This window comes from Schistocerca americana, chromosome 1, assembly GCF_021461395.2.
Source record: "Schistocerca americana isolate TAMUIC-IGC-003095 chromosome 1, iqSchAmer2.1, whole genome shotgun sequence".
NCBI lineage: Eukaryota > Metazoa > Arthropoda > Insecta > Orthoptera > Acrididae > Schistocerca > Schistocerca americana.
Genome location: NC_060119.1, coordinates 378,806,535 through 378,826,829, shown reverse-complemented (window position 1 = coordinate 378,826,829; position 20,295 = coordinate 378,806,535). Strand labels below are relative to the sequence as shown.

The window sequence follows — 20,295 nt, the reverse complement described above, 5'->3', positions numbered from 1 at the left end:
CTGCATTGTTAAAGACAGGAGTTTAATACTACACCATGACAACGCTCTGGCTCATCGTGCCTTCTCCATCAATGAATTTTTGGCCAAATTCAAAATTCCTGTGCTTCCACAACCGCCATATTCCCCTCATTTGGTCCCTGCGGACTTCTACCTCTTTCCTAAACTGAAATTTTCACTGAAAGGGAAGCGATTTGACTCTACTGAAGACATCCAGGCAAATACGGGGAGTGTCCTTAACACACTTCAGGAAAAAAATTTCCAGGAATGTTTCCAAAAGTGGAAACACCATTGGAGTCAGTGTGTTCAGTCAGAAGGGGACTATTTTGAAGGAGATGCATCACAGTAACATGTAAGTACTACCATTGTACAATTACAAGCCCATTCTTAAAACTTTCCAATCACACCTCGTACTATCAGCATAGATGGAATGTCTGGAGTGTTCTGCACTGGGCTCATCATTGGATTTGCAAAACTCAGATTCTCTCTTTCTCAAATTATATCCTGCAAATCATGGACAGATTCCGTATTCTTATATTTCCAGAAAGTGTCTGACAGAGTGCCCCAATGCAGACTGCCCAAGCATACAGAATAGGTTCACAGATGTGCGAGTGGCTCAAAGACTTCTTAAATGGTAGAACCCAGTAAGTTATCCTTGGTGGAGAGTGATCATCCGAAACAAGGGTATGTCAGGAGTGCCTCAAAAAAGTATGACGTGACCACTCTTGTTCTCTATATACATAAAAGATCTGACAAATAGTGTGAGCAGCAATCTGTCACTGTTGGCTGGTAATGTTTTAGTATACTGGAAAGAATTGTCGTTGATTGACTACAGAAGGATACAGGACGACTCTGACAAAATTACTATTTGGTGTGATGAAAATGTGAAAAACAACCCTTTAATATTTGAACACAGTATTAGAGGTGAGCTACCTGACACAGTTATGTTGAGTAAATATTTAGGGGTAATGCTAAAAAGCAATATGAAATGAAATGAGCACTTAAGGATAATGGGAGGGAAACAAAGGTCGACTTCAGTTTATTGTGAGAATTCTATTAAAGTGTAGGTCATCTACGTAGGAGGCCACATATGAAACACTTGGGCAATCCATTCTTGAGTACTGCTAGATTGTTTGGGATTCTCACCAGGTCAGAGTAAAGGAAGACATTGAAGTAATTCAGATGCGTGCTGCAAGATTTGTTGCTGGTAGGTTTTATCAACAAGTGAGTGTTACAGAGATGCTTCATGAAGTAAAATGGGACTCCGTGGAGGGAAGACAATATTCTCTTCATGAAACATAATTGAAAAAATTTAGAGAATAGGTATTTTCAGCTGACTGCAGAACAGTTCTACTGCTGCCAACATATATTTCACATTATGATGGTGAGGATGCGATAAGAGGAGTTAGGGCTTGTGCACAGGCATATAGACAATCATTTTTCTCTTGCTCCATTTGTGAGTGGAACAGTAGTGGTACAAGGTACTCTCTGTCATGCACCATATGGTGGCTTGTGTGGTACATATGTAGATGTAAATTAATGCAATGTTTTCCTTCTTTAGCAATGACTGCTTTTCCTAAGAGTGCTAAGGACACAAATATTTTTCTCCTTTAGAACTTGATGCAGAAGATACTTGCACATTCATATACAGTTGAGGGATGTCCACAGAATATTGTTAACAAGTTTCACCCACACTTTTGTGGGCTTGTCGTGTTACTGAAATTTGCTCTTAAGGCACTATATTCCTTCAACTACTTTTTTTGAATTTCCTCCACACAGAACCATTTAATTTCAACTGTTTTTGGAGTGTTTTGTGACTACACAATCCTAATTGCTCAATCTTTAGACTCAATAACTGCAACTTGGGAAGTACCTTCTCTCTTTGTACTTTATGGCCCTAACTTCCATCAGCTAATCCTAAGAGATTCATATAACTTCTTTCCTTGCATGCAAAGTGACAGTGTTCTGCACTGGTGAATGTGGTTCACTAGACCCCAAAGCTGCTTTATGCCTCAGAATGTTTCATATCACTCAATCCCTTCTTTTACTCAGGTTGTGCAATTACTGTCTTTTCTTCTAGGTTCAACTCATTAGTTACTCAATTTACCCACATTATATTCAGCATTCTTCCATACAACAATGCTTCAAAAGCTCTACTCTCTTCTGGCCTCCAGTGTTCATTGTTCGTGTTTCACATACATGTGAGACTATATTCCACGCATATACACTATGTGATCAAAAGTATCTAGACATCCCCAAACACATTCGTTTTTCATATTAGGTGCATTGTGCTGCCACCTACTGCCATGTACTCCATATCAGCGACCTCGGTAGTGGAAATGGAAATGAGTGTTTGGCGTCATTGGCCGAGAGGCCCCTTACGGGGCAGGTCCAGCCACCTTGGTGCCGCATTGGGCGACCTGTGCGCCAGATGGGGATGAAATGATGATGAAGACAACACAACACCCAGTCCCTGAGCAGAGAAAATCCCCGACCTAGCCGAAAATCAAACCCGGGCCTGTAGGACGGCAATCCGTCATGCTGACCACTCGGCTATTGAGGCGGACACCTCAGTAGTCATTAGATATCATGAGAGAGAAGAATATCGTGCTCCGCAGAACTCACGGACTTCGAACGTGGTCAAATCATTGGATGTCACATGTGTCATACATCTGTACGAGTGATTTTCACACTCCTAAACAGCCCTAGGTCCACTGTTTCCAATGTGATAATGAAGTGGGAATCTGAAGGGACATGTACAGCGCAAAACCATACAGGCCAACCTTGTCTGTTGACTGACAGAGATGGCTGACAGTTGAAGAGGGTCGTAATGTGTAATAGGCAGACATCTATCCAGACCATCACACAGGAACTTCAAACTGTATCAGTATCCACTGCAAGTACTATGACAGTTAGGCGGTAGGTCAGAAAACTTGAATTTCATGGTTGAGCGGATGCTCATAAGCCAAACATCACGCCGGTAAATGCCAAACAATACCTCACTTGGTGTAAGGAGCATAAACATTGGACAATTGAACAGGGGAAAAACATCGTGTGGAGTGACGAATCATAGTACACAATATGGCAATCCAATGGCAGCGTGGGGGTATGGTGAAAGCCCGGTGAATGTCATCTGCCAGTGTGTGTAGTGCCAGCTGTAATATTTGGAGGAGGTAGTGTTATGGTGTGGTCATATTTTTCATGGAGGGGGGCTTGAACCTCTTGTTTTGCGTGGCACTATAACAGCACAGGCCTACCTTGGTTTTTTTAAGCACCTTCTTGCTTCCCTCTGTTTAAGAGCAATTCGGGGATGGTGATAGCATCTTTCAACACAATCGACCACCTGTTCATAATGCACGGCCTGTGATGGAGTCGTTACATGACAATCACATCCCTGTAATGGACTGGCCTGCTCAGAGTCCTGACCTGGATCATATAGAAAACCTTTGGGATGTTTTGGAACGCCAACTTCATGCCAGGCCTCGCCAACTGACATTGATACCTCTCCTCAGTGCAGCACTCCGTGAAGAATGGGCTGCGATTCCCCAAAAAACCTTCCAGCACCTGACTGAATGTACACCAGCGAGAGTGGAAGCTGTCATCAAGGCTAAGGGTGGGCCAACACCATACTGAATTCCAGCATTACCAATGGAGGGCACCACAAATGTGTAAGTCACTTTCCGCCAGGTGTACGGATACTTTTAGTCACATAGTGTACCTTCACAAAAGACTTCCTAAATTTAAATTTATGCTCGATGTTAATAAATTTCTCCAATTCAGTCTGCATCATTCAATTTATCTGTCATTATAGGTTATCTGTCTTGAGCTGACTGCAATGTAATTAAAAAGAATTACACCAGGCGCGTTTCGTTTTTATTTATAAAGTATCTTCTGTGGCATTCTGTAAATGGGATACATATATTTGTACATTTATTTTTTGATTCTTTTACGTTAAAAACAGTGTTTTCTTTATGAAGTTAGTCTGTAAGCTACTTACATTGTTTTTTTAATAGTCTGCACCTTCCCCTCTTGCTAGCAGTGGTTGTGTCGACAGGCTTCATTTTACATCTGCAGTTTTTGGCATTTTGTATTATTTCTGCGCTGTGCTATTTATAATTGACTTTCTTAACTGTTTTTCATTCATCACTGCTGCAATGTTTATGCCTATTCATTTGTTTTCATTCACGTTATGAGTGTTGCCAACCTATGAAACAATTTTTGTGTGTGTGTGTGTGTGTGTGTGTGTGTGTGTGTGTGTGTGAGAGAGAGAGAGAGAGAGAGAGAGAGAGAGAGAGAGAGAGAGAGAGAGAGGGGGGGGGGAGAGTTACTGAAATTGTTTTGTATGTAGATAGAGACGTGAGAAGGGTAGAAGGGTTGTGTCCCCCCCCACCCCCCCCACCCCCACCCCCACACCAAGAGGGGTGGGTGCTGGGGAGAACAACAGGGATGGCTTGGACAGTGATTATGGGATAGATCTGGGAGAAAATGGTAGTGGTAAAATTAAAATCAGATCCAACAGACAGATTCCAAATGAAGCTGAGAAACACTCAAAAAAAAAAATATTGAACATACAATAGAAAACAATGAAAAAGGAAAACTGGTACAAACAAATCCCAGTGCACCTTCCCTCCGATGCCAAGCAAAGATACACAAGAAAGATCTCCCCGTCAGAGCTACTGCGAATTATAGAAATGCTCCCACTTACCCACTTGCAAGATACATGTTGAAAATCTTATCAGAAAACTACAAATTACAAGAAGACAGGACTATAAGAAACACCACACAATTGATTCAGTACATAAAAGACATACAAATTCCAGACACAGCCTGCTGTAGAGAATATGTATTCCAATATACCAATAACTGAAACAATAAACATTATAGAACAAAATCTTAAGACACACAGTACACTTCCACATGAATACATCAAAGAAACAGTCAGAGTTCTAGAGCTAAAAACAGAACAGAATTATTTTCAGTTCAATAATGAATTCTATTTACAAAGTGAGGGATTATCAATGGGATCTCCAGTGTCCGGAACCATAGCAAACATATTTATGAACCATGTAGAACAGATTATATTTAACAAAATAGTGCCAAATAGGTACAACATCCTATACTGGATTACAAATATGGATGATATCTTTTGTCTGATAGATGAACCAAACAATAAAATTGACCAGTTACACACAGACATAAATTCTGTTCAAGATAAGATACATTTTACAATAGAGAAAGAGCAAAACAGACAGTTAAATTTCTTGGACATCATCGCCATAAAGATTAAAAACAACAAACACACATTTGCCCTATACCAAAAACTGACAAGAACAGACACAATTATATACGAGACATAATAACACCCCAATTCTCAAAAGCAGTCAGCACTTAGATACATGCTCCAAAGACTAAACACAGTACCATTAGACACAGACAAGTACAAAACAATTGAATACTATAATACAAATAGCCACAAATAATGGATACAAAGAGAACTTAGTAACAAAGCTGAACAATAAAACCAAGAAACAGAAAAGAACAAACACCCAATGCCACCAACACAAGGACAAAATCGCACACAAAGAAATACACAACATACAAGAATAGAAACAGCACAAAGTGTGAAAGAAACAGAAAGTAAAAGATGGTACACAATGACATACAACCACAAATACACACAGAATATCCAATATTTAAAAAAAGGCATAAAAAATAGCACACCAAACCAACAACTTAGTTCAAATATACTTCCCAAAAACAACAGGAAAAACTGACCTGTATCAGAAATCAGGAATATGCCAGCACTGAAATGCAATACATGTGATGGAAGATACATAGGTCAAACCAGGAGGACATCTGTCACCAGATACAAATAACATGTAAGAGCATGGAAGTATAGGACAAATCAATCAACATTTGCAGAACAATTACACCAACACCAACATAAAATTACAACCAGAGAGACAGACATGGAAATCATAAGCATAAATAACAACAAAAAACACCTCCTCACCTTACAAGAAAACTACCACAACCAAAAAACCATAACAGAAAAGAAACAACTCATAAATGATCAAATCAACTTGGCAAACCACACACTATTTGAATTGATGGACCACTTAATATAACATTAAAAGTACAAATATAACCACAGGCTCCATTTACCACTACCATTTTCTCCCAGATCTATCCCATAATCACAGTCTAGGCCATCCCTGCCGTTCTTCCTGACCCCCCCCCCCCCCCACCTCCCTTGGGAAAAAAACCACCCCTCTCACAAGTCTATCTACATACAAGACAATTTCAATAACTCTCACTCCCACTCTCTCTAACACACACACACACACACACACATTGTTTCCTAGGTTGGCAACACTCACAATGTGAACAAAAACAAACGAATAGCCATATACACTGTGGCTGTGATGAATGAAAAACAGTTAAGAAAGTCAATTATAAATAGTGCAGTTCAGAAATAATGCAAAATGCCAAAAACTGCAGAATACAAACCTGCCTCATTCCCCTCTCAATTACTGCCTCCCTTTAATATCCTCTGACTCTCAAAACTGTAGACTGTTTTCTATATAAGTTGTGGATAACTTTTTGCTCCTGTATTTCACCCCTAATAACTTTGTAATTATAAAGAGTGCATTCAAGTCAACATGGTCAAAGGGTTTTCTAAATCTACAAATGCCACTCTAAGAATACAACCATCTCCCAATTTATCAAGTTTGCCGATAACGCTGTGCGTGTATGGGAAGTTGTCATCATTGACTGACTATAGGAGGATACAGGATGGCTTAGACAGAATTTCTAGGTGTAATGATGAATTACAGCTTGCTCTTAATGTAGAAAAATGTGAGTTAATACAAATGAGCATGAGAAAAAACTCCTGTAATTTTCGAATATGCCAATTAGTAGTGCGCTGCTTGACAAAGTCCCATCAATTAAATGTCTGGGTGTAATGTTGCAAAGTGATATGAAACGGAGGAGCACATCAGAGTGGTGGTATGGAAGGCAAATTGTCAACTTTGTTTTATTGGAAGAATTTTGGGAAAGTGTGGCTCATCTATAAGGGATACAATATACAAGAGACCCATTCTTGAGTACTGTCAAATGTTTGGGATTCCCACCAGGTTGGATGAAAGGAAGACATCAAAGCAATTCGTAAGCATGCTGTTGATTTGTTATCGGTAGGTTCAATCAGCACACAGGTATTTTGGAGATGCTTTGTGAAAAATGGGAGTCCTCGGAGGGAACATGACATTCTTTTCATAAGGCACTATTGAGGAAATTTAAAGAAACGATTTTTGAGGCTGACTGCAGAATGATTCTTCTACCGCCTATGTACATTTCGCACAATGTCAAAAAGGTAAGATTAGAGAAATTCAAGAAAAAGGCATGCTGCCAACGAATGAGGTGTTTCCTACCCTCCTGGAATAGAGATGTCCCATTCTTGCAAATACCAATGACACATGATAAAAAACTCAATTTCTACGATAACTGTCACTTCGGCATAGCAGTTCTCTTGATGTGGCCCAAATAGATACCTAAAGTGAACATTTATATACATTGCTGCATGAAATGAATGAAGTCTATTGTAACTGGTAGCATACAGTTGTTATCACTGGCAAAGCTGCAATGTTTCAAGACAATGCAAAGTTTTCATCTGGTACAAACAACAATTTAAAAACTGTGAACTTCAATTATAGCCTTCACCATGCACCTATCATAATCAACATGTCCCTCATCAACTGATCATCCAATTTTCTATATTAGTGTGATTTGTTGATAAGCAGAAAAGGAAACCTGTAAGCTGCTCCCAAAAACGCACCTGATGAGGTTCTTCGGCCAAAAATTTCAAACTTTTTCGTAAGCAGCACTGATGCATCATTAGAAAAAATGCACAGGTAGTGGCTGTTTATGAATGATACAAAGCTATTTACATGTCTTACATCATATTTGCTTATGTAAAGGGCCAACTGCCAGTTTTTGCAACAAATATCAATCACCTGCAGATCCTCTTGTTCAAAACAAACAGATTTTCCCCAATAGTTTAATTCTGCTCTTTGGCATGCATCAAAGTAATATTAGTAGACTATTTTATTGCCATGGATGTCATTAGGGTCAACAGGATGACACTTGAAGTACAGGATGAGAGAGGAAGGGGGTTAGATTACCAAAAAGTCATACACAATTTGCTAACTGTCTCTTAATGATGGACATATACTGCTATGAAACTTGCTTAATAACACTGATACACAGAAAATTACCTTGATGACAGGTGGAGCAACGGCCACATATGTATTGCCATCATGATAAAGAATTGACTCCTGTCCTATAATGATAGCACCACATAGTGGTTCAGGAACTGGGATGACCATAGAAGCCTCTGTTTCAACATTGTCTTGTTTCCATGGCATCTGTAAAAATTCTCCACATAAGAACATATAAACTGTACACAAACGCAAAAATAAAGATTCTATACTGTACTCAAAAAGTTTGCTTTAACATTTCTGTCGCAGTTTCTGCTTAATTGTTTTCTCTTTAATTTTTTAAATAATAGTGCAGTTTATATCATTGCAACATCATCTCTCATTGCCCAATTGTTTAACTGCACTGACGATAATGCTGGGGAATGCTGTGTAGATGGACACTGTCACTAAACAGATCACAAACAGTTTTGCTATATGTGCATGAGGTGTGAATGCCATTTTTAGTGAATGGTTAGTCAGAAGAGTGAAATACTGGTGAATGCAGATCAGACAACAACCTAAATGTGACACACACAACTGGAGTTTTTGCTATGTGGACAGAGGGGCTCAACAGACACACCACATGGTCTGGGTGTAGGCTGCTCTTGTAGGTACCAGTGGCCTATCTTGTCCATTCACTGTGGATAGTCTCAATGGTCCTGAAATACATAGGAGCTCTGTTTACTAATGAAGATGACTTGTAGCTTGGGCACTTCCAGATATTATGTACATTGTTTTTAACCATATTATGTATGATCAGGTCAATTTGTTATCAAACACTTACTGAAAGAAATTTACAGGCTCTTTCAAGCCTATGATGCTACCCTCATTTTCAACACAGATCAATTTCATGATATAAGACAATGCACACTGTTTCCACTGGTAGGTATTTGAAGTCAATATGCAGTTCACTCCCCCAGCATATTTAACTGCAATTGCAACAAGCATACAGCTCTTGGAGGAGGACCAAAATGTAGCCACACTGTTCACCAATAAGGACTGTAATTGCACCCTTATCATGCTGCTAATGGCTACAGCAAAGATGATGATACTAAGGATACTTAAGGATACTTACTTGGGGGGGGGGGGGCAGGAAATATAGAAAATTATAGGCCACTCTCACTGCTCTTGTGCTTTGCAAAAATAATAGAAACTATTGTGAAAGATAGACTTATGAGCTACTTAAATAAGCACAACCTCCTAGCCAAGGACCAGTTTGGATTCCGAACAGGGAAAGGCACAGAAGCAGCAACAGCATATCTCACTAAATATATCCTAGAAGCACTCGCTAAAGGAAACTATACAACAGGTATATTTCTCGATCTAATCAAAGCTTTTGACACAGTGGATCACAAAACATTGTTGGCTAAGCTAGATGAACTGGGAATAAGGGGGATGGTAAAAAAAAATGGTTCCAGTCATATCTAGAAAATAGAGTACAGATGACTGAAATAACACATTTATCATGTAATTCCAACTGTATTGAAAAACATATTTCTGACCCCAAACATATAAATATAGGTGTACCACAGGGTAGTATCCTAGGTCCAGTACTATTTTTAATTAATATTAATGATTTCCCACAAAGTATAAAGCATGGGCATACAATATTGTTTGCAGATGGCTGTGCTAATCAGTGACACATCACATGTAGATCTAAGAGAGAAAGCGGAAGAAACACTAAAAATTGTATATGAGTGGGCAGCTAATAACAAAGTCACACTTAATATTAAGAAAACAAGTGCTGTGAACTTTTACATAAATAAAAAACCATATTATAATAACCTGAAGTTAGGTAATGAAACCATACAATGGGTGGAAAGCACAAAATTTCTTGACATGCGCATTGATAGTCAGTCGAAGTGGGAAGACCTGTAAAAATACTTCATAACAGAATCTCTACAGCATGCTATGCCCTCAAAGTTCTTACTTCAGCATGCGATATTTCATGTATTAAATCAGTATACTTTGCGTATATCCATTCTGTTAGTAGTTATGGGATAATATTCTGGGGAGTGAACAAAAATTAAGTTTAAACGCAACAGAGTCTACTGTACAATGCCATCAAGTTATATAATAAATTACGGCAAAACATAAAAGACAAAGACAATCTCCTCCTCCAAAGAAAAATGGAGTTAAAAAAGGTTCTGTGTTAAACTATATGGAGAAATAATAATTATATAAGATTGAAAAATGTAAATTAGATTATAAGAAAATTTCACTATCAACTATTGTGTAAGAAATAAATTTAAACTGTTAAATTGTCTATTATTCAATGACAAAATCCATACAATGGAAACTGTTTCACGGATTAATAAAAAATCAAATCAAATCAAATCCTTTCCTTTAGAATCCATATACCTACTCCCAAATCCAAATAAGGTCAATAGGTCGGCTCAAAGACATGGAGACTATGGATCATGTGCAGTCACAGCAGGATGGAGCTCAGGATGGAGCTGCAGCACAATTTTCTATTCAGGTATGTTAGTTTCTCAATGAACAATTTTGAGGCTACTGGATTGTGTGTTGTTCAGCAGCATCTCCAGTCTCATTCAAATGGCCACTACAAAGCTCGGACCTCATCATGCCAAGACAACTCACTATATCAAGTCCTCAAAACATTGAGGAAGACACGGATAGGCACAGATCTCTGTGCAAGTATGACTGTGTACATACATATCTGATGGATACACTGTTTTCATATGGAAGTACTCCAATAAACAGTATACTTTGACCTATGTGGTACGGGGACTCCTCAGACACAATACAGGTTCGGCATCTGTAACTGTTACATCTATAGTTGGACCATGAAGTTATCTGAATATACTGATAAAAGTGTTGCAGCCTTTACAAACAGTATCCTGACCAGCTAGTCCTACACAAATTTCCTCAGCATTTCTTCCCATAAGCCCAATGGAGACACAAACAGTTACTCCTTCATCACTCAGGTTTTGAAAAGCAACAACATACCTCTTGAAACGTTCAGCTATCTCCTATGTCCTAAAATGATAGACATACTACAAAAAATTCTAGACCCACATCCTCCAGCCTGTAGGCGGTACTCAGTCACTCATCAGCCTGAGTTCACACCTTCAGCTAAATTTATAAACGCAAGGTGTAAGCACTGAACATCAGGGGCACCTACAGGGGTCAGACGACAGCATGGATGTACTGCGAGGAATGCATGCTTGAATATAAATGCAGATGCCAGCGAATCCTCCAGTTGTGCTCTTGTATTTGACCACTGTAAGAGCCCCACCTTACTCTTCTCTGCTATCTTCATGGTCACAATAGATAATTACTTTTAATTTAGGCAATATATTCCAGGTCAGAAAGGAACCTTGTTGTCATGTTAGAGGCTGGGTACAATCACAATCTGAGATGGTTTTCAGTGATAGTTATAAATGTTTTATGTCACAAATATGCAGATTTATTAAATGTGACACTTAATAAGACACACTTTCCACATTCTAATATTCAGTAAAATATGTCATTAATGTTGTGGCATCTGCCAATTTGAGCACATAATGAGCATACAAGCATTCATACGTCTTATGCAAAAGCAAGCTTGCCAGCCACTACTGGCTCTTAACACAACTCGCAGCTGCTAACATGCTGCATATTATTGTATCAACCTTTAACAAACTTTACACTACAAAAGACCCTTGCTGAATGTACTTGATACATTGCAAGTGTCAGTCATGATCAGAACGGACATACTCTTGGTGCTCATAACCAAGGTGGCTAAAGTGACCAGTATTTCAAGAGGCATGTTATTGAAGATTTATATTGCATAGAGGGAAAGCAGGAAATCAGCATCTGCTACATCACACAGCAGATGAAAGTGCTAGTTGAGTGTCCATTACAGACAGTCACTGAAGAGGATTGTAATTGGAAAAAAAGATGACAATGACAGCTGCAAAAGTCACTGCAGAACCAAATGCTGCGCAGATGGAGGGAACTCTACAAGCCGGGAACTGCAGGGCAAGATGGAATTTCAAAACCATAAATGATGTCCAAGCCATAAAACAAGAACTATGGAGCAATGAAAGAAAGTAATTTGGTGACATGAGTCTTGTTCCACACTGCTTCCAACTTCTGGCCGAGTTTATGTCCCAAGTGCGAAACACGAAGGGGATTCAGTAATATTTGAGCAGCCATGGTCGATCAGGTCCATCACATGGTACAATGTTTGTTCCTCAATGGTGATGCTATGTTCCACGACAACAGCTCCCCAGTTCACACACCTCACAGCTTCCGTGACTGGATTTGTGAGTATGAGGATGAATGGTCACATCTCCCCTAGACACCACAGTCACCTGATCTCAATGTCACTGAGCATTTGCTGTCTGCTTTGGAGAGAAGGGTGCATATTGCTATCAAGTTCCATCATCATTACCTGAACTTGCCACTATTTTGCAGGAAGAATGTGTAAGTTTCCCTTGAAAACCACAAAGAATCTGTATTTCTATTCAGAGATGACAGGAAGCTATTTTCAATGCCCAAGGTTTTCCTGCACTGTATCAGGCAGGCAATGCATTGTGTTTATGGTGTTTCCGTATTTCTGACCACCCCCTGTACTTTTTGGTGTCATGGCTGGCTTACACCATAGGCATCAGCTTTGGACTTGACAACCCAGCTAGCTGGTATAAGCCTCATCATCTCATGCCAGCGTCCAAGTCAAGACTCAATCGTACTCCTGGAGCCAGTGGATAGGCTAGTCATGTTATTATCTTCGTACACTCAGCAACCAGCCACTTTTCCTGGATACATTGGCAGAGATTCAAATCCCCCTTTGCCCCTGTCAGTCCCAGCGCAACCTTGGTAATGTAAGACAATATGACGAAACGGATGGGTTTCTCAACATGTAGTGGAAATGTTGAGTCACAGACAGGCACAACAAAAAGACTGCTAACCAAGTAAGCTTTTGGACAAACGTTTTCTGCTGAATTAAGGCAACACACACACACACACACACACACACACACACACACACAAAAAAAAAAAAAAAGTGCAACTCAACAGGGAGAGAGAGTGTGTGTGTGTGTGTGTGTGTGTGTGTGTGTGTGTGTGTACATAAATCTGAGTTACACATTTGTGAATGTTCAACCTTTTCATCATGCACAAGTGCTGCCAGCAGTTGGATATCACTATGGAAACATCAGCAAGTCAATGTAGCAGTGCACAGCAACTTGTGACCACCAGAATACACTGTATGATTGAATATTGTTATTGTTATTTTGCAACGTAATTATTGAATGATCATTACTATTTATTGCAATGGAGAATATTTTGTGATTAGTTATTTTAGTCCACAACATGAAGCCAAGCATACAAGGTATTTTTTGAAAACAGGTACACATTTTTGAATAAATCTTGCACCTAAAATCATTAACAAATCATCTATGAACCACACAAAGAAAAATCTTCCTTCCTCCAGAAAAAATTCAGGTCTGAAAGTGTTAATTCAGAAGAAGGCTTATTGGCTGAAAGCTAACTTGTTTAGCACTCTGTTTGTTGTGCTTTCTGTGACTCAACATTTCCACTACATGATGAGTAGCAGTCTATCCTTTTCATGAAGTTGTCATTATTCCAGTCTGAATTTTCCTAGATAATTTTTCTTATATGAAGTAACGATAACACCATCAGCTGTATTTACTGGTTTTAATCATACACAACTGGTTTTGGTATTACAATACACCATCTTCAGGTCCCTCTACGACTCTGGGTGATAACACTGACATCAGGAATCATCAAACGTAAAGCCAATCCGTTGGTGACATATGCACCAAAAACAATATTAAGTTTTGTGGACACTATATATAATAGAGGGAAACATTCCACGTGGGAAAAATATATCTAAAAACAAAGATGATGTGACTTACCAAACGAAAGTGCTGGCAGGTCGATAGACACACAAACACAAACACACACAAACATTCACACAAAATTCCGCGTGGAGGTTAATAATAGCTTTCGCAACCAACGGTTGCTTCATCAGGAAAGAGGGAAGGAGAGGGAAAGACGAAAGGATGTGGGTTTTGAGGGAGAGAGTAAGGAGTCATTCCAATCCCGGGAGCGGAAAGACTTACCTTAAGGGGAAAAAAGGACAGGTATACACTCGCGCGCGCGCGCGCACACACACACACACACACACACACACACACACACACACACACACACACACACACACATATCCATCTGCACATACACAGACACAAGCAGACATTTGTAAAGGCAAAGAGTTTGGGCAGAGATGTCAGTCGAGGCGGAAGTACAGAGGCGAAGATGTTGTTGAAAGACAGGTGAGGTATGAGCGGCGGCAAATTGAAATTAGCGGAGATTGAGGCCTGGCGGATAACGAGAAGAGAGGACATATTGAAGGGCAAGTTTCCATCTCCGGAGTTCTGACAGGTTGGTGTTAGTGGGAAGTATCCAGATAACCCGGACGGTGTAACACTGTGCCAAGATGTGCTGGCCGTGCACCAAGGAATGTTTAGCCACAGGGTGATCCTCATTACCAACAAACACTGTCTGCCTGTGTCCATTCATGCGAATGGACAGTTTGTTGCTGGTCATTCCCACATATAAAGCGTCACAGCGTAGGCAGGTCAGTTGGTAAATCACGTGGGTGCTTTCACACATGGCTCTGCCTTTGATCGTGTACACCTTCCGGGTTACAGGACTGGAGTAGGTGGTGGTGGGAGGGTGCATGGGACAGGTTTTACACCGGGGGCGGTTACAAGGGTAAAGCCAGAGGGTAGGGAAGGTGGTTTGGGGATTTCATAGGGATGAACTAAGAGGTTAAAAAGTTAGGTGGGCGGTGGAAAGACACTCTTGGTGGAGTGGGGAGGATTTCATGAAGGATGGATCTCATTTCAGGGCAGGATTTGAGGAAGTCTTATCCCTGCTGGAGAGCCACATTGAGAGTCTGATCCAGTCCCGGAAAGTATCCTGTCACAAGTGGGGCACTTCTGGGGTTCTTCTGTGGGAGGTTCTGGGTTTGAGGAGATGAGGAAGTGGCTCTGGTTATTTGCTTCTGTACCAGGTCAGGAGGGTAGTTGCAGGATGCGAAAGCTGTTTTCAGGTTGTTGGTGTAATGGTTCAGGGATTCCGGACTGGAGCAGATTCGTACTGCAGCATTGGATCACTTGTTTACCTACACCCTTATTCTACTTTCCAAGTGTGTATGTTTGTGTTTGTTTGTGTGTGTATCGACCTGCCAGCACTTAATATATATATATCTTCTACAAAAAGTGTGATGATGATCCCAACATCAACATTATCACCCAGAGTCATAGAGTGATCTGAAGATGCTGTATTATAACACCAAAACCGGTTGCACATGAACAAACCCAGTAAATATAGTTGGTGGTGGTGGTGGTGTTGCTTCATGTAACAGTTGTCCCAATATCCACCAGAAGATAGATGTACAGAGATTGGTAATTTTTAGTCCTAGGTGCAGATTAAAAGGAGGGGTATACTACCCCATGCTGGCATGCATATTAACGGATTTAGCATGGAAGAGACAATATCACTGTCCACTAACGTTACCACCAAGCTCGGAGGACTCTACACGATAGATATGGGTATGGCCACTAGTTTGCTCCACCAAATAAATCCCAGGACGGCATTGGCAACTTTCACTGCAAGTACCAAATGGAACTATTTGTACTGCAGCATTGGATCACTTGTTTACCTACACCCTTATTCTACTTTCCAAGTTTGTTTCTGCTTTTTGATTTCACTGATTCTGGCATAACATAATGATATCTGATTAGGTTTTCTAACCGAGGGATGAGTTCATTTGTTGGCGAGTTTACTGTCATGACAATAATACATTAGGTTGCAGCGCTGCTGCTCTGAACATCCATTAAAAACTTAACGTATTACTATCACATCAGAAAGCAAATAATTAAGAGTCAGACACTACAATTATACAAAACACAAAGATACAGAAAAACAGGTGGACATCACCCCACATTACTAATAATTAGCCTTGGTACAAACATGAGAGAAAAGGGTGGCAGTAATGTTGTCTATGATGAAACTGAATGGAATCACTATAACAAGGTTGTGGGTGTTCTGGAGGAACTCATATTCAGTTCAGCATGGCATTAACCTAATTAACTGTCATTAATTACTGTAACTTCCATGCAGAGAACCACGAAAAAATTGAATAGAAAGATCATCTCTTTCCCACAGATGCTACTTGGGGAATGACTGTATGTAGGAGGATACAATTTCTACATTTAACTAATTGGTGTCAATGACGTGTTTCTGTAGAGCATATGACTTTCCTCCAGGCAAAGCACTAGAAATCAGTAAGTAACATGAAGATAAATTAACACAACAAATAATACGCTCTGTTTACAGTGAAGAACACACACTCTAGGAATGTGTGAAATGTATAGTGTGACATAATGTGCAATAAAAAAAGGGGTGAAAATCTTTTAAGCTTTGGATTAGAAAATAAAATATGTGAACTAAATCAATTACATTAGCCACCAGGATGACACGTAAAAAACAATAAATGAATTAACTGAACAATCCAACTGTACCTAAACTACACGACAATTCTCAATACACACTGTAATTTCATGGAACTTTCATCTGACAAATTTGAGTACCGGTACTACTAATACGTGCAGTAACTTCAAAACCCAGTCACTGAAAGAATGCGGGTATTCACATATGAGGTTTATTACTTTATTCATTAGTAGTATGTTTTATTAGTTCAAAAAATTTGCATGTATGCTCAATAAAACAACTCATTAAAAGCTTGGCAAGACATAGCATTCTTCTCATAAGTGATTTCCAGAAAAGTGGCATCTCTGAAAAATATCACCATTTCCAGTAACAGATTAATATTACTGCAAATATGTAGAATAAAATACAAAGTCATACTTTGCAACTAAGCTCTGAACAGAATACACTAGGAAGTAAGTGAAACATAAAGTAATCTCTGCCTGAGATTCAATAGTTCTATATCACTCATTTGATTCTATATCCAGATCTTATATGTGACATTTACTACCACTCAAACTTCCTCTTACTTTGAGAATGGTGAGAGGGCTTACCATACAACTGACTTCTGTGGCTAACAATATTCTTTACAACTATGATAATGATCTTCCCTCTACAATACTGCTGGACTCATTTTGCTGTCTTATTCATACCACTGCCATGGGACATCAGAATTCCATGCTAATTATGCTCATCTTCCTAATGTATTTCACACTTCACTACATTTTCTTAAAATATTAATTATTTTCATTACAAACCTTCACAAATTCCTTGTCCCTCAGTGATATTTCATGAGTTTTTACATGCCTTCCATTCATATCTTGATAAATCAGTATTATTGTAGGATTTGGACAACCATGGAGGAAATTAAGGTCTTGAACCTGTAGTTCTTCCATTCTACAGGGTAGAGAAAAAACAAAGAATACAAGTGGGTAGTATAAATGTTTACATTTTATTCACACAGTAGAAATTAAAATCATGTTTTACCAAGAAGATATAATAATTCATTATAATTGCAATTTTTGTATTTACATGTGGGTAGATGTGATCCAGATATTTTGGCAAATGTTTGAGTTAATTAATGGAAAGAATAAAGGTAACCATACATTGAATGTATGCAATGTTAAGTGTTCAGCAAGCACATAAACAAGACTAAGAAATGACTAGAAGTGGTTCATGGTATCGTCTACTGCTATGCACTGTGTGGTGGCTTACGAACTATGGACTATGTAGAGCTCTTCATACCCTTTAATCAATGAGGTGCAATCTCAATCATCTTACAACAAATAAAAGATATTTAAGTATCGTTAGCTCTCCGAAGAGTAAGAATTCTGTAAATATTGATATCATCACAAGATAGCTATTGTAAGGCTACCACAATGAAATAAGGAATGCTTCTAAAGAGAATTAAGTATGGCATAGACAACTTTACAAAACTAAAGATGAAACAAGTCCCACTATTGCACTATTCACTCCTGACCACATTTTGAAAAGTTCTTGAAAAGTCATTACACAAAAAGATTCTGGAGCAGCTTGCAAATTTAAGCTTCACTGACAAAACACAGTTTGTCTTTCAAAAAAGTATCTCTACACATGAAGATATTTTTTCATTCACAAACAACGTCTTAAGTCACTGAACAGTAAGAAGTTGCTAACCGGCATATTTTTTTGTCCGACCAAGGCAATCGATAGTTTAGACCACCAAATGGGCCATTCCATGCCAAGGTCTAGTTGTGGAAAAAGTTTTCACATGGCTGTCACCAAATTTGCCGAAATTTTGTGTGAACATTTGCACATGATCCAAACAAACATTGGTAAAGTTTTACTTTTGCCAATTTAATACTTGCAGAGATAAAGTCATTTGTTTGATCCTATAGTGCAGCTATGAACAGTGCACCCATGAGATTTAGGCAAATTTGAGATGTAATGTCTCCAGCAATGTTTTGAAAGGAAAAGAACTAGGTCATCTTTTTGTGCTCTTTTAAGCGAAATAATAAAAAAAGATTTCCTGAGTGTTTTGCATACGAATAATCTGCAGCACAGTCAGCCGAAGAAATACACACTTGAAAAAAAGAGCAAAGTTTAGCTTTTTATCTCTCCAAGAGTAACAGCTGGATAAAGCTGAAACTTGGCACATATAAACTTACTAATACAAGATCTTAGAATATAAAATTTCATTCTCCTAGTTCTTTCCATCAGAGTACAAATTGAAGCAAATTTGATGATGTTCCCAACGGCCCAACTTAAAAAAAAAAAGAAAGAATGTTCTGCATACTCTTTTAAACCATTTCATTAGAAACATCATGTTCTAAACCATCCAAAAAACTAGATTCAGTTTTGCAATGCAATCATATTAGCCCCTAACAAACAATAACAATGGGCCCATATTGTAGTGGTACTCAAATCTAACATCTTTTTTATGTTCTACAATTGTTTAATACTCTCTGTTGAAGATAATATCAAAAGTCCTGATGATTAGGAAATGACCTTTACTCATAAAAACTGCACATAAGTAGTTTTTTATTTTTTAGACATCTCTACAGCACTCAAGCGCTAAAAAATTTTTTTCCTAAAAAATTAAATTGAATAAGGAATTGTGCCTCTAATAATGTGAGGTTATCATATTTGAATTGTATGATTTTTTGGGTTCTGTCTTATAAAAACTTCTTCCCAAAATTCTACCAGTGACATCATCCGCCTGGCAGCATAGTTTTCCTCGAGACCTTCTACAGCAAATTAATGAAACCTGTAAACAAATCAAGTAGCTTGAAGCAAACATACGCTTAGGACCCTAAACAAGACCTCTGCTAGCTCTGGCCTCTGACACTTATAGAAACGTATCATTTCCTGTGTAAAGAAACCCTTATCATGCTTGGGAATCTGTGGTTAAGAGACCCATCTGTGGCTGCTGTTGCACAGATATCGAGTGTGTCCCCTATGGTGATGGCAATGCTAGTTTTGACACATTAAAAGAAATTGGCAGTGGTTAAGCCATCATGGACCATAAGAACACAGTTACATATTTTTTCATCAGCACTCTAATGTTCCACATAAACTGCACACTATGCTAAGCAAAGTATCTCACCTTGGTAACAATAATATACTCAGCAAATCCCAGTTTGGGTTTCCGAAGGGTTCCTCTACTGAGAATGCCATTTATATGATCACACACCGGATATTACAAGCATTAAATAACAAAATAGCACCAGTAGCTATTTTGTGTGACCTATCCAGGGCACATGATTGTGTGAATCATAGTATACTCCCAAATAAATTGAAGTTTTATGGGATTGATGGTATAGCCAACCAATGGATTGTGTCATATCTAACCAAAAGAAAGGAGGAAGTTGTACTTGGTAGTAATTCAACCAAAAGAATACAGGGACATAATTCTGACTGGGGAGAAATCACATACGGAGTTCCCCCAAGGCTCAACCTTAGGTTGACTACTGTTTCTCGCGTATGTAAATGATCTATTGCCTAATGTACAACAAGTAGAATAAGCACAATTAGTTCT

The 20,295-nt window shown here is 38.9% G+C and overlaps 1 protein-coding gene across 1 annotated transcript in view; it reads right to left on the bottom strand.

Annotated features, from left to right (window-relative positions):
* Positions 1-20,295, bottom strand: part of LOC124600858 (DNA damage-binding protein 1) — a 177,033-nt gene that overhangs the window by 97,901 nt on the left and 58,837 nt on the right. The window contains exons 4-5 of the mRNA XM_047136197.1: positions 17,537-17,675; positions 8,271-8,420 (exon numbers count right to left, since the gene is read on the bottom strand). Of these exons, the coding sequence (XP_046992153.1) occupies positions 8,271-8,420; positions 17,537-17,675 (289 nt within the window). The remainder of the gene's footprint in view (positions 1-8,270; positions 8,421-17,536; positions 17,676-20,295) is intronic.